This window comes from Monodon monoceros, unplaced genomic scaffold, assembly GCF_005190385.1.
Source record: "Monodon monoceros isolate NGI ecotype Baffin Bay Population unplaced genomic scaffold, NGI_Narwhal_1 Super_Scaffold_16, whole genome shotgun sequence".
Classification (NCBI taxonomy): Eukaryota; Metazoa; Chordata; class Mammalia; order Artiodactyla; family Monodontidae; genus Monodon; species Monodon monoceros.
The window spans coordinates 62978965-63000253 of NW_021703772.1; the positions used below are offsets into that span (position 1 = coordinate 62978965).

At 40.3% G+C, this 21289-nt stretch overlaps 1 protein-coding gene across 7 annotated transcripts in view; it reads left to right on the plus strand.

The window, feature by feature from the left end:
* Nucleotides 1–21289, plus strand: part of ABCB11 (ATP binding cassette subfamily B member 11) — a 95216-nt gene that overhangs the window by 56228 nt on the left and 17699 nt on the right. For 5 of the 7 annotated variants that reach the window (XR_003793934.1, XM_029225204.1, XM_029225207.1 and 2 more), the window contains 4 exons: nucleotides 887–989; nucleotides 14956–15120; nucleotides 20336–20440; nucleotides 20528–20689. Coding sequence is in view for 5 of the 7 variants with exons in the window: in XM_029225204.1 (XP_029081037.1) it covers nucleotides 887–989; nucleotides 14956–15120; nucleotides 20336–20440; nucleotides 20528–20689 (535 nt within the window). In the remaining 2 variants the exon portion in view is untranslated. Of the gene's footprint in view, nucleotides 1–886; nucleotides 995–14955; nucleotides 15148–20335; nucleotides 20441–20527; nucleotides 20690–21289 lie in introns of those variants that run through there. The other 2 variants (XR_003793935.1, XM_029225208.1) reach the window with 2 other exon arrangements.

Below are 21289 nucleotides of genomic sequence, written 5' to 3' on the forward strand. Positions count from 1 at the left end.
CTCTTCCCTCCAGCCTACAGATACCCAGAACCTACTTTAACCACCTCCTCTGTGAAACCTTTTATGGTAACACCTGACATACATTCCTTTTTCCTTTAAATTTCCATACTGTTTATTTAAATCTGCCTTATAGCACTTACCACATTCTCCCTTACATCAGGGTTGGATGCATGCACTGCTCTTCTATAAAGCCCCTTAGGGAGAAGTCTGTAATTGACCAGTCTTTGTATCCCCCAAAGCACCTGGCACTGGTTTGCATGTTGTAGGTGCACGGTAAGCTGCTGTCGAGGGAATGAATGAACACACCAAGTTAAATTATATTTCAATAAGAGATTTGTTAACTGAATCCATCCCTATGGGCAGTATATAGCCTGGAGAAAACCTCACTAGTGGCCCTCTTTCCTCCTACTGGTCCATTTGTATCCAGGTGGCATTATGCTAAAGCAAACATCAGGGTGAAAGAGAAAGAGAGAGAGGGAGAGAAGGAGAGATAACAAAACTACAACCTACAAACAGAAGGGAGGTAACAGTGATGGACCATTGCCATTATAGCAATTAGTAGAACCGTGTGGGTTTGGAATGGATTTGAGTCTTGGACCTTCTTTTGGTGGACTAGTGGAACAACTTTGCCCCCCTTCTCTTTCTCCCTCCTCGGTTATACTCTGAATCAGGGTCTAGCCTGCTGTCCACAGCAACCAAACTGATTAGCTTTGCCTTAAGAATAGCTCTATCAGACTTGATCAGGAAGCTCCCTTATCTGGTTACCATGTAACCTAGCAAACATTTCTGTTCATTTGACACAAGTGATGTAAACTCGGAACCAGCTGAGTCCTGTTCCAACCTGCCCATAATTTATAGGCTAATTCATCTTTCTGTTTACTTACAGAGCTTCCGTCCGGCAACGGTCCAAGTCTCAGCTTTCTTACCTGGGACCTGAACCACCATTAGCACTTGTAGATCATAAGTCTACTTATGAAGAGGACAGAAAGGTCAGGTACCGATTGCTCATGGGGGGATGGAAGAAGTCTCTCCTGGAGACTACTGTATGCCCTTTAAGCGAAGATGAGTTTTCAAGGCCTTTATCTAGTATTATTTCACTAAGTCAAACTAAATGGGAGACTCCATTAAGACCTGATGGAAACTCTAAATTTTACATAATGTTTTACATGATATTTTAAAAGAAACACAAATTAATTAGATACTTTTAAGAATACATGGTAACTAAAACTGAGCTATTAAGGCTTAATTGATAGTTCTTAGATGAACCATTCTAATAAACACAAGCAAATTACAGGTACTTAGCAGATTATTTGATTATGTAGGTATCCTTTAAAAATTTTTAAGGGTATCTGAAAACTATTTTTGTAAAATTTTAAATCTCCTTCTTAAATTATAGTAACCTTGGCAAAAGTGTTTGACAACAGAAATGTTTGATATACAAGTTATCACAAATTTTAAATTAATGGGGACTGATTAGGTTTTATGGGCATTTGTTCAGTTCATACAATTTTATAATAATTGTTTAAGAGTGCATTTAAAATGAACACTATTAATTTTAACATCATTCAAAACAACATAAAAATGAAAGAGATAGGAGAAGAATCAGCACATATAACAATATTAAATTTTCTTCATCAGGATGTCTATTGCTGTGGTGGGTACAGTCTAACTTTCACATAAGGTGACCATCCCTCCTTCTCAAATCCTTGCTTAATCACTGAACTTCATTCTTCAGCCCTGATACTCCCATTTTCGATCCCCCATTACTCTTCATTTGAATCTTTTCATGGCAGTTTTCTTATTGAGGCTTATTTCAGGTCATGTTGTCTTATCCTGTTACTAAATTATAAGCTTCTTAAAGTTGGTGACTATATATTATTTGTGATTGTATCAACTTGGGCACCTTGCCTTGCCCTGAGAATAGCTCTGTCAAACCTAACCGGAAGGTCCTTTATTTGGTAACCATGTGACCTAGCAAACATTTCTGTTTATTTGACACATGTAAACCTAGAATCTGTTGAGTCCCGTTCCAACCTGCCCATGATCTACAGACTCTTTGATCTTTCTGTTTAGTTACAGAGCTGCACGTAGTAGGACATCAAGGGATTTTAAAACTAGGATGAAAAATTAAATTTTTATAGTAAAATAAGGTCCAAACCACAAGATATATAAAGAAAATGAGTCAGAGAATATTTTAATTACAAGCACATCCATTGTACATGATGTAATTTTAAATTGTCTTTAAAGAATTTCAGTATGAGAATCCATTTTGGGAGTAATTATAAACACTGATTCACCATGCCAAATTTGGAATAAAGTACTACTTAACAATCTTATAACTATGATGGAAGGATTATTAAGGCTCTCTTTTGGCTTTAATATATTGATAATAAATAGATAGAGGTCTCAATATCTAATAGAGTTGGTTTAAATAAATTTCATAGAAGAACACCTTGTCTCAGGAGCAGAAGGATGAATCCAGTGAGAGAAAATGTTTAGCAAGCATGGTTGCTTACTGCATCTTGCAATTAAGGACTCAGCATCTCTTCTAGTTCTAGAAACAGGTTCTTCATTTATGTCCATGATGCTGCCACTCATAACTACAAGATGCATTATGTAAGGAGTTTAATAAGCTTCAAGGGAGAAGGAACTAAACACTACCCTGACGTTTCAAACATAGCATAACATTGAATCGTATTCAATTTTTTAAAATAAATTTATTTATTTTATTTATTTATTTTTGGCTGCATTTGGTCTTTTTTTTTAAACATCTTTATTAGAGTATCATTGCTTTAAAATGGTGCATTAGTTTCTGCTTTGTAACAAAGTGAATCAGTTATACATATACATATGTCCCCATATTTCTTCCCTCTTGCATCTCCCTCCCTCCCCCCCTCCCTATCCCAACCCTCTAGGTGGTCACAAAGCACCAAGCTGATCTCCCTCTGCCATGCGGCTGCTTCCCACTAGCTATCTATTTTACATTCAGCAGTGTATATATGTCCATGCCACTCTCTCATTTTGTCCCAGCTTACCCTTCCCCCTCCCTGTATCCTCAAGTCCATTCTCTAGTAGGTCTGCATCTTAATTCCTGTCTTGCCCCTAGGTTCTTTTCATCTTTTTTTTTTTTTTCGGTACGCGGGCCTCTCACTGCTGTGGCCTTTCCCGTCGTGGAGCACAGGCTCTGGACGCGCAGGCTCAGCGGCCATGGCTCACGGGCCCAGCCGCTCCGCGGCATGTGGATCTTCCCGGACCAGGGCACGAACCCGTGTCCCCTGCATTGGCAGGAAGACTCTCAACCACTGCGCCACCAGGGAAGCCCCTGACCATTTCTTTTCTTTTTTTAGATTCCATATATATGTGTTAGCATACGGTATTTATTTTTCTCTTTCTGACTTACTTCACTCTGTATTACAGTCTCTAGGTCCATCCACCTCACTACAAATAACTCAGTTTCATTCCTTTTTATGGCTGAGTAATATTCCATTGTTTATATGTGCCACATCTTCTTTATCCATTCATCTGTCGATGGATACTTAGGTTGCTTCCATGTCCTGGCTATTGTAAATAGAGCTGCAATGAACATTGTGGTACATGACTCTTTTTGAATTATGGTTTTCTCAGGGTATATGCCCAGTAGTGGGATAGCTGGGTCATATGGTAGTTCTATTTTTAGTTTTTTAAGGAACCTCCATACTGTTCTCCATAGTGGCTGTATCAATTTACATTCCCACCAACAGTGCAAGAGGGTTCCCTTTTCTCCACACCCTCTCCATCATTTACTGTTTGTAGATATTTTGATGATGGCCATTCTGACCGGTTTGAGATGATATCTCATTGTAGTTTTGATTTGCATTTCTCTCATGATTAATGATGTTGACCATTCTTTCATGTGTTTGTTGGCAATCTGTATATCTTCTTTGGAGAAATATCTATTTAGATCTTCTGCCCATTTTTGGATTGGGTTGTTTGTTTTTTTGATACTGAGCTGCATGAGCTGCCTGTATATTTTGGAGATGAATCCTTTGTCAGTTGCTTCATTTGCAAATATTTTCTCCCATTCTGAGGGTTGTCTTTTCATCTTGTTTATGGTTTCCTTTGCTGTGTAAAAGCTTTGAAGTTTCATTAGGTCCCATTTGTTTATTTTTGTTTTTATTTCCATTTCTCTAGGAGGTGTGTCAAAAAGGATCTTGCTGTGATTTATGTCACAGAGTGTTCTGCCTATGTTTTCCACTAAGAGTTTGATAGTGTCTGGCCTTACATTTAGGTCTTTAATCCATTTTGAGTTTATTTTTGTGTATGGTGTTAGGGAATGTTCTAATTTCATTCTTTTACATGTAGCTCTCTAGTTTTCCCAGCACCACTTATTGAAGAGGCTGTCTTTTCTCCACTGTATATTCTTGCCTCCTGTATCAAAGATAAGGTGACCATATGTGTGTAGGTTTATCTCTGGGCTTTCTATCCTGTTCCATTGATCTATATTTCTTTTTATGTGCCAGTACCATACTGTCTTGATTACTGTAGCTTTGCAGTATAGTCTGAAATCAGGGAGCATGATTCCTCCAGCTCTGTTTTTCTTTCTCAAGATTGCTTTGGCTATTTGGGGTGTTTTGTGTTTCCGTACAAATTGTGAAATTTTTTGTTCTAGTTCTGTGAAAAATGCCGGTGATAGTTTGATAGGTATTGCATTGAATCTGTAGATTGCTTTGGGTAGTAGAGTCATTTTCACATTGTTGATTCTTCCAATCCAAGAACATGGTATATCTTTCCATCTATTTTTATCACCTTTAATTTCTTTCATCAGTGTCTTATCATTTTCTGTATACAGGTCTTTTGTCTCCTTAGGTAGGTTTATTCCTAGATATTTTATTCTCTTTGTTGCAATGGTAAATGGGAGTGTTTCCTTAATTTCTCTTTCAGATTTTTCATCATTAGTGTATAGGAATGCAAGAAATTTCTGTACATTAATTTTGTATCCTGCTACTTTACCAAATTCATTGATTAGCTCTAGTAGTTTTCTGGTAGCATCTTTAGGATTCTCTATGTATAGTATCATGTCATCTACAAACAGTGACAGCTTTACTTCTTCTTTTCCGATTTGGATTCCTTTTATTTCTTTTTCTTCTCTAATTGCTTTGGCTAAAACTTCCAAAACTATGTTGAATAATAGTGGTGAGAGTGGGCAACCTTGTCTTGTTCCTGATCTTAGTGCAAATGCTTTCAGTTTTTCACCATTGAGGACGATGTTGGCTATGGGTTTGTCATATATGACCTTTATTATGTTGAGGAAAGTTCCCTCTATGCCTACTTTCTGCAGGGTTTTTATCATAAATCGGTGTTGAATTTTGTCAAAAGCTTTCTCTGCATCTATTGAGCAACATGTATTACGTTGATTGATTTGCGTATATTGAAGAATCCTTGCATTCCTGGAATAAACCCCACTTGATCATGGTGTATGATCCTTTTAATGTGCTGTTGGATTCTGTTTGCTAGTATTTTGTTGAGGATTTTTGCATCTATGTTCATCAGTGATATTGGCCTGTAGTTTCCTTTCTTTGTGACCTCTTTGTCTGGTTTTGGCATCAGAGTGATGGTGGCCTCGTAGACTGAGTTTGGGAGTGTTCCTCCCTCTGCTATATTTTGGAAGAGTTTGAGAAGGATAGGTGTTAGCTCTTCTCTAAATGTTTGATAGAATTCACTTGTGAAGCCACCTGGTCCTGGGCTTTTGTTTGTTGGAAGATTTTTAATCACAGTTTCAATTTCAGTGCTTGTGATTGGTCTGTTCATATTTTCTATTTCTTCCTGGTTCAGTCTCGGAAGGTTGTGCATTTCTAAGAATTTGTCCATTTCTTCCAGGTTGTCCATTTTATTGGCATAGAGTTGCTTGTAGTTATCTCTCATGATCCTTTGTATTTCTGCAGCGTCAGTTGTTACTTCTCCTTTTTCATGTCTAATTCTATTGATTTGAATATTCTCCCTTTTTTCTTGATGAGTCTGGCTAATGGTTTATCAATTTTGTTTATCTTCTCAAAAACCAGCTTTTAGTTTTATTGATCTTTGCTATTGTTTCCTTAATTTCTTTTTCATTTTTTTCTGATCTAATCTTTATGATTTCTTTCCTTCTTCTAACTTTGGAGGTTTTTGTTCTTCTTTCTCTAATTGCTTTAGGTGTACGGTTAGGTTGTTTATTTGAGATGTTTCTTGTTTCTTAAGGTAGGATTGTATTGCTATAAACTTCCCTCTTAGAACTGCTTTTGCTTCATCCCACAGGTTTTGGGTCATCGTGTTTTCATTATCATTTGTTTCTAGGTATTTTTTGATTTCTTCTTTGATTTCTTCAGTGATGTCTTGGTTATTAAGGTGTGTGTTATTTAGCCTCCATGTGTTTGTATTTCTTACAGATTTTTTCCTGTAATTGATATCTAGTCTCATAGCGTTGTGGTCGGAAAAGATACTTGATACAATTTCAATTTTCTTAAATTTACCAAGGCTTGATTTGTGACCCAAGATACAATCTGTCTTGGAGAATGTTCCATGAGCACTTGATAAGAATGTGTATTCTGTTGTTTTGGGGTGGAATGTCCTATATATATATCAATTAAGTTCATCATTTTTAATGTATCATTTAAAGCTTGTGTTTCCTTTTTTATTTTCATTTTGGATGATCTGTCCATTGGTGAAAGTGGGGTGTTAAATTCCCCTACTATGATTGTGTTACTGTTGATTTCCCCTTTTATGGCTGTTAGTATTTGTCTTATGTATTGAGATGCTCCTATGTTGGGTGCATAAATATTTACAATTGTTATAACTTCTTCTTGGATTGATCCCTTGATGATTATGTAGTGTCCTTCTTTGTCTCTTGTAATAGTCTTTATTTAAAGTCTATTTTTTCTGCTGTGAGAATTGCTACTCCAGCTTTCTTTTGATTTCCGTTTGCATGGAATATCTTTCTCCATACCCTCACTTTCAGTCGGTATGTGTCCCTAGGTCTGAAGTGGGTCACTTGCAGACAGCATATATACAGGTCTTGTTTTTGTATCCATTCAGCCAATCTGTGACTTTTGGTGGGAGCATTTAGTCCATTTACATTTAAGGTAATTATCGATATGTATGTTCCCATTCCCATTTCCTTAATTGTTTTGGGTTTGTTATTGTAGGTCTTTTCCTTGTCTTGTGTTTCCTGTCTAGAGAAGTTCCTTTAGCATTTGTTGTAAAGCTGGTTTGGTGGTGCTGAGTTCTCTTAGCTTTTGCTTGTCTGTAAAGGTTTTAATTTCTCCGTCAAATCTGAATGAAATCCTTGCTGGGTAGAGTAATCTTGGTTTAGGTTTTTCTCCTTCATCACTTTAAATATGTCCTGCCACTCCCTTCTGGCTTGCAGGGTTTCTGCTGAAAGATCAGCTGTTCACCTTATGGGGATTCCCTTTTGTGTTATTTGTTGTTTTTCCCTTGCTGCTTTTAATATTTGTTATTCATATTTAATTTTTGATAGTTTGATTAATATATGTCTTCGCATGTTTCTCCTTGCATTTATCCTGTATGGGACTCTCTGGGCTTCCTGGGCTTGATTAACTATTTCCTTTCCCATATTAGGGAAGTTTTCAACTATAATCTCTTCAAATATTTTCTCAGCCCCTTTCTTTTTCTCTTCTTCTTCTGGAACCCCTGTAATTCGAATGTTGGTGCGTTTAATGTTGTCCCAGAGGTCTCTGAGACTGTCCTCAGTTCTTTTCATTCTTTTTTCTTTATTCTGCTCTGCAGTAGTTATTTCCACTATTTTATCTTCCAGGTCACTTATCCATTCTTCTGCCTCAGTTATTCTGCTATTGATCCCATCTAGAGTATTTTTAATTTCATTTATTGTGTTGTTCATCGTTGTTTGTTTCATCTTTAATTCTTCTAGGTCCTTGTTAAATGTTTCTTGCATTTTGTCCATTCTATTTCCAAGATTTTGGATCATCTTTGCTATCATTATTCTGAATTCTTTTTCAGGTAGACTGCCTATTTCCTCTTCATTTGTTAGGTCTGGTGGCGTTTTGCCTTGCTCCTTCATCTGCTGTGTGTTTCTCTGTCTTCTCATTTTGCTTAACTTACTGTGTTTGGGTTCACCTTTTCGCAGGCTGCATGTTTGTAGTTTCCGTTGTTTTGGGTGTCTGTCCCCAGTGGCTAAGGTTGGTTCAGTGGGTTGTGTAGGCTTCTTGGTGGAGGGGACTAGTGCCTATGTTCTGGTGGATGAGGCTGGATCTTGTCTTTCTGGTGGGCAGGTCCACGTCTGGTGGTGTGTTTTGGGGTGTCTGTGGCCTTATTATGGTTTTAGGCAGCCTCTGTGCTAATGGATGGGGTTGTGTTCCTGTCTTGCTAGTTGTTTGGCATAGGGTGTCCAGCACTGTAGCTTGCTGGTCATTGAGTGGAGCTGGGTCTTGGCGTTGAGATGGAGATCTCTGGGAGATTTTCGCCATTTGATATTATGTGGAACTGGGAGGTCTCTTGTGGACCAGTGTCCTGAACTTGGCTCTCCCACCTCAGAGTCACAGCCCTGATGCCTGGCTGTAGCACCAAGACCCTTTCTTCCACATGGCTCAGAATAAAGGGAGAAGAAAAAGAAAGAAAGAAAGAAGAAGATAAAATAAAATAAAGTAAAATAAGATAGAGTTTTTAAAATAAAAAATAATTATTAAGAAAAAAAATTTTTAAGTGATTAAAAAAACGGACCGACAGGACCCTAGGACAAATGGTAAAAGCAAAGCTATAAAGACAAAATCACACACAGAAGCATACACATACACACTCACAAAAAGAGAAAAAGGTAAAAAAAAATATATATATATCGTTGCTTCCAAAGTCCACCTCCTCAATATGGGATGATTCGTTGTCTATTCATGTATTCCACAGATGGAGGGTACATCAAGTTGATTGTGGAGATTTAATCTGCTGCCCCTGAGGCTGCTGGGAGAAATTTCCCTTTCTCTTCTTTGTTTGCACAGCTCCCAGGATTCAGCTTTGGATTTGGCCCCGCCTCTGTGTGTAGGTCGCCTGAGGGCGTCTGTTCTTCGCTCAGACAGGACGAGGTTAAAGGAGCAGCTGATTCGGGGGCTCTAGGTCACTCAGGCCGGGGGGAGGGAGGGGCACGGAAGCGGGGCTAGCCTGCAGCAGCAGAGGCCGGCATGACGTTGCACCAGCCTGAGGTGTGCTGTGCGTTCTCCCGGGGAAGTTGTCCCTGGATCCTGGGACCCTGGCAGTGTCGGGCTGCACAGGCTCCCGGGAGGGGAGGTGTGGATAGTGACCTGTGCTCGCACACAGGCTTCTTGGTGGTGGCAGCAGCAGCCTTAGCGTCTCATGCCCGTCTCTGGGGTTCACACTGATAGCCGTGGCTCACGCCAGTCTCTGGAGCTCCTTTAGGCGGCGCTCTTAATCCCCTCTCCTTGCGCACCAGGAAACAAAGAGGCAAGAAAAAGTCTCTTGCCTCTTAGGCAGGTCCAGACTTTTCCCCAGACTCCCTCCCGGCTAGCAGTGGCGCACTAGCCCCTTCAGGCTGTGTTCACGCAGCCAACCCCAGTCCTCTCCCGGCGCTGCGACCAAAGCCCGAGCCTCAGCTCCCAGCCCCGCCCGCCCCGGCAGGTGAGCAGACAAGCCTCTCGGGCTGGTGAGTGCCGGTCAGCACTGATCCTCTGTGCGGCTATCTCCCCGCTTTGCCCTCCGCACCCCTGTTGCTGTGTTTTCCTCCGCGGCTCCGAAGCTTCTTCCCCCCTCCGCCACCCGCAGTCTCCGCCCGCGAAGGGGCTTCCTAGTGTGTGGAAAGCTTTCCTCCTTCACAGCTCCCTCCCACTGGTGCAGATCCCGCCCCTATTCTTTTGTCCTACCCAGGTACCTGGGGAGTTTCTTGCCTTTTGGTAGGTCTGAGGTCTTCTACCAGCGTTCAGTAGGTGTTCTGTAGGAGTTGTTCCACATGTAGATGTATTTCTGATGTATTTGTGGAGAGGAGGGTGATTTCTGCGTCTTACTCTTCTGCCATCTTGAAGCTTCTTCATTTGGTCTTTGTTGCTGTGCACGGGCTTTCTCTAGCTGCGGGAAGCAGGGGCTACTCTTCGTTGTGGTGCTTGGGCTTCTCACTGCAGTGGCTTCTCTTGTTGCGGAGCACGGGCTCTAGGCACGCAGGCTTCAGTAGTTGTGGCACGTGGGCTCAGTAGTTGTGGCACGTGGGCTATAGAGCGCAGGCTCACTAGTTGTGGCACACAGGCTTAGTTGCTCCGCAGCATGTGGGATCTTCCCGGACCAGAGCTCGAACCCGTGTCCCCTGCATTAGCAGGCAGAGTCTTAACCACTGTGCCACCAGGGAAGTCCCAATCATATTCAATTTTTGCATTTTAATTTTTCCCCCTAGTTTCTGGGTAAATATTCGACAATAAAAGCAAGAGCGTTAGGAACGAAGGAAAAGAAAATTCAATTTTGTTGTTTTTGTTGAAGCTGGTAGATGGCTCAGCATTGTTACAGAGAACAATCAGATTTCCAGGAGGTCTGAAGATCATGTTCCCAGAGTTCTCATGAGGCAGGGAAAACTCAGAAGGGAGATATTTAAATAAATGGAAACCTAAATCAAATATAGAGATTAGTTTTAGAGAAACAAAAATGTTCCATAACCCAGTGTAATTTTATTAAGTTGACACTCTGATTTCTCTCTCTAGTTAAGGAAGGAAAATGAAGAAAGGAAGAGAGTGACAGGGACACCAATGCGATTTTGCTAAAGCTTGAAGCGAATAAAGGTCTTATGCTTATATTAATGCTGCTCATTTGTAGGATAATTATATTAGAATCTTTTTGATTTAAAAATTAAGTATCTTTTAAAAGTAAACAACAGAATCAGGGTTAATAAAATTTAATCCTGTTTGGTTAAAGTATGGACTTTCTCATCCAAGTACATTTTAAAGTTTTTTAATAGTTAACTAAATTCTGTAAGATTAAGCACTGGCAAATTTTTTTTTTTTTTCTTATTTTGATGAAGAAGCTCTAACCTGACCTTCTGTTAATTGGGAGATGTTCTACCTTCTGTGGCAGTGCAAAAGTTTTACTTATATAAAGGAGTTATCTCCACCTTGTGGTCTCTTAGAGTTTTGACTCCAAAAACTTCAGGAAATGGTTTTAAAAGTCTGTCCTTCCAAACTCTAAGTGGGGTGTCTGACCTAACATCTCATAGTTAGCTGGTGACAGAGCCATGACTACAGCCTGTTTTCTCTTCCTCTCCAAGCTATACTCTTGGCTCTCATAAATGGAGTCAGATCTTAGTTACAATGCTGACAACATTAAGAGTAGGATTAGGGGAAACCTGCAGGCTAGAGGTTCCAGTCTCTGATATCTAGGCATCTCTTTTAGGGAAACTAAAAAGGTAGAATATATAGGAGATTGAGTCAAGGTCAAATATTAGAAATCCATAGCTTCATCACAGCTAACTTGGAGACAGGGTTTAGGCAATGGTTGAGAGATAGGGCAGAGGATGTATAAAAATGACTATCAGTTTTTGGTTATTTGGAGAGTCCCTGCTTCTTGGTCATAGTTACCATTTCCTATCATATCTTAAAGTCGTTATCGAGGCAGGAGACCCCTATGGATTGGCATGACAAAGTCAATGTAACAAATTATAGAAATCGGGACATAAGGTTTAAGTAGGAAGTTATATTTTCACCTGACCTACACAAGGAGATGGAAGGAAGGAAGCTGGAAAAAGCTCATTGTCTAGCATTGTACCATCTACATTGTAAGTGAGTGATCAGTGTTTTTTAAATAAATGTTTTGTTGCATGTATGAGCCACGGGCATAAAAGCTTCATTCATTCTTTCATCCAATAAACACTGATTGCACACCTATCACATGCCAGGTATTGTGTTAGGGATGCAAAGATGAACAAGAGCCACTGTCCTTCTCCCTGCACTGGAGCTGCTAGCAGGATCCTTCATGACATATGATAAATAAAGGAGCACTGTGCAACTTGACATTGACACAATAGAGGCAGGAACCCTGCAGTGAGGAGGCATATATAAACTTTTATAATTGTATTTTTCTGTGAGTTACTGGTTTGCTATATATATATATATATATATATATATATATATATATATATATAAATATATAAAATCTTTAGCTTTTTAGCTTTTTTTAGATGAGTAAATTCATCTTTAGCTTTGCAAAATCCCAGAGGTAAAAACCCTTCTGTACATAGTGACTTTAATTTTCTTTTATTCTTCTACTGTCTTTTAGCAATATTAAATAAAAGTCAATCAAAAGTCAATTACTCAGGGACAGATTTCCTAGTTTTTGCATCATTCAGTCTTAATAGCCTCATCTTTTTGGGGGTTGGGGCATAGTTTCCTTTAAAGTCAAATTTTTAATGAAAGGGGAAAAAAGAAAATTATTCAAATTAATTAAATTTTGCTTCCTGTTAGCCTATCTTGGAATGTTAACTACTGGACAAAAGGTACTTCATACTGCTTTTAGATGTCTTTGATTTTGTTGTTAAGGTTTAGGGATACCTTCAGATATCAGAAGACCAGGGAGATTTGTATCATGTCAGACTGTGGGTGGACCATCCTGTGGGACAGTGGTTCCAGGAAATGTTGGAGTTTAATGTCCCTAGATGGTATAGCACAGCTGACACTTTCAAAATGTTCAAACATGGCACCGCAAACATTTAGTTCTGGAAGGAGTTTTGGAGATTGTGTACTGCTGAGGACCTCAAAAAATGGGCTTTGTCATCAGAATTACCTGAGGATTATTTTTTAAAACACAAATTCACACTTAGGCTTCCTAAAATAGAAGTGCTGTTGGTGGGACCCAGGTGTCTGTAATTTTAATCTTCGACCCACATGAGTCTGGTAAGCATCCAGAACTGGACACCAACCACTGTTTAGAACTGTAAAGGGTCTGATATTTTGCTCTATTGCAAGCTATAGCCTGACCCAATTTCATGGATGCTGGCAGAATACACAAGAGCCCTGCGTCAGAGACAAACGACCTTTTACTCAGAGCACAAGCAGGAGCCAGAGTAGAGCATTTGCACTAGTTCCCCAGCCCAACCCCACTTCCCGTTAAGTTGATGCAAAGAGAGCCAGATGATACCAGCAAATGAACGGGGAGAGGAATCCTGGGCTTGAGGAACCTGATGTTTTTATAATGGGCAAATTTTTATAATGTCCTTTTCTTGGGATGGAGAACACTACCTCTGTCCTCCAAGGCTATTTGCTGTACAAATATCCTTGAAGAAATAGCCTGAACAAAGGAAGTCAGTGCCTCTTTTCACAAGATGTGCAGAAACATGAGAGACCCATAGAGAATTGTCTTCCCCACACAACTTTCCTTTTGAGGAGGAGGTAACTGAGCCTCAGAGAGTTAAAGAACTCAGTGATATATTCCATTAGTGGCCATATGAGGCTCATCCAAGAACCCCATTCTTTCTACACCTGTTTCCCTCATGCTTTCCCAGCCACCTGTCTTCCTCTCTGCATTGATTTCCTAGAGTTTAGTAAGATGTCAGAGGTGAAATCATCGAAGGATCTGCTGCATGAGTGAGTAGTAATGACAAGTGCAACTGTTGAGGGCAGGCCAAGAGAGAACTTGAGACAGAGGCGTTGACAAATCTATCACCAGCTGAGCTGCCTTCGTCCATCCCATTTGGCTTGCAACTAGAATGAGAGGGACACCAGCCTTTTATTTCAATTGACTTGGTAATGTAGACTTTGACTTTGGAAGCAAAAGGATAGTATTAAGTTCCTTGCTGTCTTCTTTTCCTGGCATTCAGCTCCCTAAGGGGTAAATGCGTATTAATGAAAGAGAGCACTAATAGTTTTGTAGTCAATTTGCTGTAGACATTTTTAGTATATTTTAATAGGAAAAGTAAAAAATAAACCAATACAGATCTATATACGTCACCTAAAAGCCTTTCTCAAACAAAGTGGGCAATAAATTTAACAGATTATTGAATAATGGGCCTAAAGACCACGCACTGAACAATATCTATAACAAGGAAAAATGATGGTAAAAACGATGATGTTCTGAATATATTTGCCTTTAAGAGGATAAAAATTTGCTAGCTCTGACACTTTAATGGCAACTAAAGAAATTGGAGGGGCTTCCCTGGTGGCGCAGTGGTTGAGAGTCTGCCTGCCAATGCAGGGGACACGGGTTCGTGTCCTGGTCCGGGAAGATCCCACATGCCGCGGAGCGGCTGGACCCGTGAGCCATGGCCGCTGAGCCTGCGCGTCCAGAGCCTGTGCTCCGCAACGGGAGAGGCCACAACAGTGAGAGGCCCGCGTACCGAAAAAAAAAAAAAGAAATTGGAATAGGGAAATTTTGAAATAGTTTTTACTCCTTGTGAAGAAAATGCAGAATTTAGAAATCCAAATTGATTACCATTTACTTCTGGGCATTAATTAAGGAAAACCTTAGAGAAAACATGCAATTGATAACCGTCGACACCACTTAATACATTTTTAAAATTATTTTGCCTTGTTTAGATACACTGGCCTGCCTTAGAGCTTTAGCCAGTTACAAGATTTTAGAGCTTTGACATTTATGAAGGACATATCTTGAAAATTTCACAAGTCCTCAAATATGTAAATACCACTATAGCACAAAAACTTTTTAAAACTGGGGGGTTATTTTTCTTACAGATCCAACGTATTTATTACTCCCCAAGAGTTAATACCTATGCAATTGTGAAATGAGAACTACGAGCTCACCTTCAGATGAGCAGACACTCTAAGATCGATCCCATCCAAGTCACAGCATGGTGGCAAGCAATTCAGAAAGATTTTTCACAAAATAACGAATCACTTCGTCTCATAGATCTTTAAGGCCACTCATAACCAATCAAACCATGACTCAAATCTGTGAATGCCAAAGGGTCTGCTGTATAACAAAAGAGTATATGCAGAAATTTAGATGATTAATGTAACTCCCTCTTCCCTCAAGGACAAGAACATTCCTGTGGAAGAAGAAATTGAACCTGCCCCAGTTAGGAGGATTCTGAAAGTTAACGCTCCAGAATGGCCCTACATGCTCGTAGGGGCTATGGGCGCAGCTGTCAATGGGACAGTCACACCCTTCTATGCCTTCTTCTTCAGCCAGATTCTTGGGGTAAGCAAACAGCTGGACCAGCTTTATTCTCCTCCCGCCTTTGGTTTGTCTATCAGTGGATATTGTCATTTTTGATAGGTTGGCTCTTTGTTGTAATGGACTTAGCTCTTTTTTATTTTTAAGCTTTTTTTTTTAGCTCTTTTTTCTCATCTCTAAAGGATTAAAAATGTCTCGAGTCTCCATCATACAGGAGGCAAGAAGGTGAAGCGGTATTTCATTTGGGCTGGCAGCACCCTCCAACAGGCATCGTGTCTGTAAAAAAAACAGCACTATGGCTGCAAATTTAGTGTCAAAAGAGGACAGTTTACCTATATGCAAACCAAATCAGAATGCAAAGCAGGTTGGTTGAATAATACAAAAGGATTGGGGGGCCATTTTGATCTTGCTGAACAGCTGAGGTACAAAGTTTGACTTGTAATAGCAGGTGTTCATGCATGTTGTATAATGCTCTTCTCTTCCGCTGGTTGCACCATTGAAATGGGGAGGTGGGGAGAAAACAGGAAAAGGAAGAGAGAAGTAAAATAAGGCATGGATAAAGGATAAGCTTATTTCAGTTTCTCACCTCCTAGGAGTTTTGATATTCTCCATCTGACTTCATTGTTATAATACAATAATAATAATGACTACAAACAATAACCAGGTGCTATCTAAGAACTTGGTATACGATAGTTCACTAAACTTTTCTAATAACCACCTGTGGTAGGTATCCTTATTGTTCCCATTTGACAAAGGAGCAAACCAAGGCGTAAAGAACTTAGGGGGGTGACTGGTGGATCTGGGATTTAAATCCAGGCAGTGTGACTGCAGAGCCAAGTTCCAATAAAACCTTATCATTGCAAAATTAGTTCTCAATAATGCTATCACATTTTCTTAGTTGAAATTTACACACACACAAATCCTGTGAGATCAACAAGGAGGCAAACCTAGAATCTAGAGAACTGTAACAACTTGTTCAAGGTGACACAGGGTCATATTGGGTGATGGGACCAGGACTAGCACCAGCTTTTTTGAAGGATTTGTGAGAGTCCTAAGTTTTAGTTTCCTCCTCTGCTGTTCTTTCTCTCTTGCGGTCTCTCTGGCAGAGTTCCTGACCAGAAATTAAGTCCCCTCAGGCATGAGGTGTATAGAAAGACTTGTATAGTCCACAAGCAAGATCAAATCAATCCTATAGGGATTCCCTGGTGGCACAGTGGTTGAGAGTCCGCCTGCCGATGCGGGGGACGTGGGTTCGTGCCCCGGTCCGGGAAGATCCCACATGCCGCGAAGCGGCTGGGCCCGTGAGCCATGGCCGCTGAGCCTGCGCGTCCAGAGCCTGTGCTCTGCAACGGGAGAGGCCACAACAGTGAGAGGCCCGCGTACCGCAAAAAAAAAAAAAAAAAATCAATTCTATAGGGATGGCCTCAGCCACCGCTTCAATGTTCACACTGCCCCCTTGTGTTAAGTGAGGAAATCATCAGAAAAGTAGGAAATTGGAAACACAGGGGCCAACTCTGGTAAACTGAATTTCTGGTTATGCTGAAAATATTTTAATAATTAATTTATATTCATTAATATCTAGTAAATACCATACCCTAAACATAATAGAAATGTTCTTTTATTCACTCAATAGGTGTTTGTTGGTTATCTCCCCTAGATTAGGGACTTGGGAACACAGTGTCAGTCAGGGTGCCTTCCCTAATGCAGTTTCCAGTCTATGAGGAAGACAGACATTAAACCAAAAAATCCACTCATCAGGGCTTCCCTGTTGGCGCAGTGGTTGGGAGTCCGCCTGCCGATGCAGGGGATACGGGTTCGTGCCCCGGTCCGAGAAGATCCCACATGTCGCGGAGCGGCTAGGCCCGTAAGCCATGGCCGCTGAGCCTGCGCGTCCGGAGCCTGTGCTCTGCAACGGGAGAGGCCACAACAGTAAGAGGCCCGCGTACCGCAAAAAAAAAATCCACTCATCATTCATCAAATATTTACACATCACTTACTGTTTGCCAGACACTGTTGCTGGTATCAGGAGGAGCAAGAAAACCAGAGCCCTCCTGCTCTCATAAAGCTGACATTCTACCAGGGACAGGCTCTGGAAATGCATGCCACTGAGCAGTGATGCAGATGTAGAGCGTGTAGGGGGTGGCACTGAATCTGTTAAGACCCAAGACTATGCCCTAGATGTTCACTTTTAAAATAATTCCAGGATGCCAACTTCTTTGTTGATCATCTCTTTCTCTCTTATAAATGCAGAGTATGGAATGCATTCACTCAACTTCACCCAAACCCTGTGTATGAACTGCTTTGGGAAGAGTCCTGGGTTCCCTGCCAGGAGACTATTTTTCTGCCCTGGGGTCACATCATGCCACTTCTCTGGGTCTCAGTTTCCTTAACTATAAAAGGAAGGATTGACAAAGATGATCTGTAAGATAACTTCCAGCTCTAGTGGTCTATGAAATGGCCAAGTCATAAAAAATTTGATGATCCAGTTATAACCCCTGCCCTTGGTTATTGGTGGTGAGAATATTCTCTGTGATTCTTCTGGTCACAACCAGAAAATCCTAGCCTGAGCAATTCAGCTTTTCACTTAAGGACCGAAGGATCAGAGTAGCAGGATCTAGTTGGTTAAATCCAAAACCTGCTCATCGTTAAGGCTCTCACAGGGTTATATTTGCTAAGAGGATGAAGCTTTACTATTTTTCTTCTTTGATAAAGAAGGTTGTTTTTGTGTGCCTCTTAGCATAATTATCACATATTCATCAGTGGGTTCATGATGCTTTCTTTCATCTCGTAGGGTATAATCATGAGTCAGATAATAGTCTGGTTTTAATTGCACTGTTTTCATTCTGACATATCTAAAGGGCACAATATTCACAGTTGGTACTGAGACCACAGTTTGGAACGAGGACCCAGCAAATGATTGGGCGTTAGGGGCCTGGTTGCTAATCTAGCGAAGCCTCAATGTACACATAAAGCATAATTTCTCTGGTGCACTTTCCCTGGGTTTATTTGACTTGGAAAAGGTGCCAAGTGTTCCAAGCACTGCAGTTTGGACATAGCATGCTGGGGAAAAGCATGAACGCTGGAGTCAGCCAGCCCTGGGCTTGCCGCAGGTCTCTGCTCTGTGCTGTCTGCATGCATCTGGGCAAGTGGTTTCCCCTTGATGAGTCTTAGCTTCCTTATCTATAATATAGGGCGAGAAAATCTACCTCACTGGGTTGTTTTAAGAATCCTAATTTAAGGAAATCCTCATTTAAGTTAAAGTAGGTTAAGTAACACATTTGCATCTGGTAAATAGCAAGAGTCTAGAGAATGTTCATTTTCTCCTTAAACAAACTTACCTTTACAAACTGATGTAGATGTGTGCTTGAACTACAGCTAGTCTAAAAACAGAAGAACCGGGGGATGGGCAGCCCTTTGGGTTACAATTTCAGTAAGAATGTACAAAGAACTCATGCAGTAGAATTTGTCAGCGGGGGTGGGGGTGGGGGGGAGGTTACAGACAGCTGATGCCCAATCTTGAATTTAATATTAGCCAAACATTCTTTTTTAACCCTGAGAAGACGGGTAATATCAAGAGCCAAGAGAGTGTGCCCAGAAGAAAACCACTGCACTGGAATCTGGAAACCAGGCATTTCCTTATCTAATAATAACCACCAGCTAAATGAACTTGGACAAAGGACTCGATCTTGTGGGCTTTAGTTTCCCATCTATAAAATAAGAGTTAAACTGGCTAATATGCAGTACGATAGTCCGTGATTATAATAGGTGACCTTAGAGAGGAATGAGAATTGTGGCATCACCGTGTGGGGTTTGTGGGGATTTGTATAGTGATTTTTAAAACCAAACTGAAATATATCTTTAAGTCCTTGTGTTTGTAAACTGTAAAGTAAACTTACATGAGTTATTCCATGGTGGGGTGAATGACTGTGGCATCTTTTGAACCCACTTCATTCATTAAGAATGAATGTATTCTTTATTGCTAAGAACCATAACGGGCCCAAAAGCTCTGTCCTAGAAAGAGTACATCTCATTAATTTAGAACCCCTCCCCCTACTTTGGAATTTGTGATAATTTCAACGGGTTACTTCTGCTTTACAAAAAAGGATTTGTTAATGGAGTAGTTTGCATTGTTTACAGGAGATTTATTTGGCATATAGCAGGCATTCGGTAAATATTTGTTGAATAAATGGTTTCCTTTGAGCAACTGCTTTCTGGCATTGTTCTAGTTACTCAAATTAATGCAGAGCAATAAGTAAGGATTTATTGTGCAGCTCTCTAATAAATAGCTTTTCTGAACTGTCACAGTTCCCTCACTTAGTCTGAATTAGGAGGGTTTTGATGCACCTAAGATCTATTTCACTGTAGGGCGACGTCATTAGAATATGCAGCTATTCTTTCCATTTTCTTATTGCAACAGCGTGGGTCCCAGTCAGTTACTTGAGCATGTGCCTGTAAGTTCAGAATATACTTATGAGTATAGTTTACCACTTATTATAGACTGAAAAAAAAACCCCACTCATAATTTCCATAGTTTTTTGAGGGGAATGTTTTCAGCTTCTGGTGATTTAGAAGCAACAATTTCAGCCTCTGATAGATGGAAGCTTTTCTGTCCTAAGACAATTCCAGTCAGTGCCTTGATAGCTAGTTGCTTTTTTGTGTGTGTGTGCCAGCTGCTTTTATAATGATGCTATTATTTGTATATATATATATATATATATATAAGTAATCTACAAAACTAATAATAGGCGAGGTACCTGAGTGTGAAAGCCATCTTTATTATTGGGGAAAGACATAGGTCATATTACTTTGAGTTTTGTCCCAGAATAATATTCTCAGATTCTCAAGTAACTTCCCCACTTCTTTCCTTCCTCCTTTCCTTCTTCTTTTCTTCCTTCCTTTCTTTTTTTCCTTGCCTTATTATGTAAAGAATTTGAGGCATTTCATCATATTTTTCATCTGTATCAAAGAAAAGCCAATAAAATTGCCTACATCAAGCAAAGAAACGAGACAAAAATTCTGTCAGTCATAACCACTGGGTTTCGCTCACCAGCCTTCCTTCCCCACAGAGAATTAAGTGCACATGTTCATAGTTAACTTTGGTTTAACACTAGTATGTTTAAAGTGAACTGGTTTTTAACCCAAAGCCTAAGAGAAATTTCTCTTAAACATATTTGAATTGATTTCTTTTGCTATTGTTTGTTAATACTAAAGTTACTTCCTTGCTTACTGTCTTGTAAAGATTTTTTCAATTCCTGATAAAGAAGAACAAAGGTCACAGATCCATGGTGTGTGCCTGCTTTTTGTAGCAATAGGCTGTGTATCTTTTTGCACTCAATTTCTGCAGGTAAGGAATTTTATTTTTCAGTAAGCGATTTAGTTATTTTCCCCCTTTTCCTGTTAAAATATCACTAAAGACTCCTTTATGTTTCAGGGATATGCTTTTGCTAAATCCGGGGAACTCCTCACAAAAAGGCTACGTAAATTGGGTTTCAGAGCAATGTTAGGGCAAGACATTGGCTGGTTTGATGACCTCAGAAATAGCCCTGGAGCACTGACAACAAGGCTTGCTACAGATGCTTCTCAAGTTCAAGGGGTAAGTGTGGTGGAAACCAGGCACATAGTAACTGGAGTAGACTTTCTTTCCTTTATGTATTCCAATAATCACGTAATTCCAATAACCACGTACATATTTCCTATAAAGCAGGAACTCGAGGGAGGATACCCCAGAGCTACACTTTTGCCCATTTCCAAAGTTGACAAACAGCAGCTAAAGCATACTGTCTCCTAGGTAATGCCCAGAATCAGTGTTATGGCATGAATCAAAATCTGTCAGTTTTGCATTTCCTCTGAGTCTAGCAATTGAGAAGAACTTTCCCTCCTTTCTCAGATCGGTTTTTTTTTTAGGCCCAGAGGCTCAGATTCCACAAGACTTAATGGCACCCCCAGAGGGTGTGTGTGGAAAAAAGCCTCCTTCCACAGGGGCCTGGCTTGTAAGTTAGTCTTAGGAAAAGAAGCTGTTCTAAGCAGCCCAGCCGGGAACCTGAGGGAAAGACGGGAGATGGTTGCTATCTAGAATCCTGACACATTCCAAGGGCTGTCTTTTCTGACTAAGGGAGACTAAGCTGTGGTTTCTAAACCCCGGAACCTGTAGCCTTGTTCAGGAGATTTAAACATGTGTACAAGATGAGGCTAC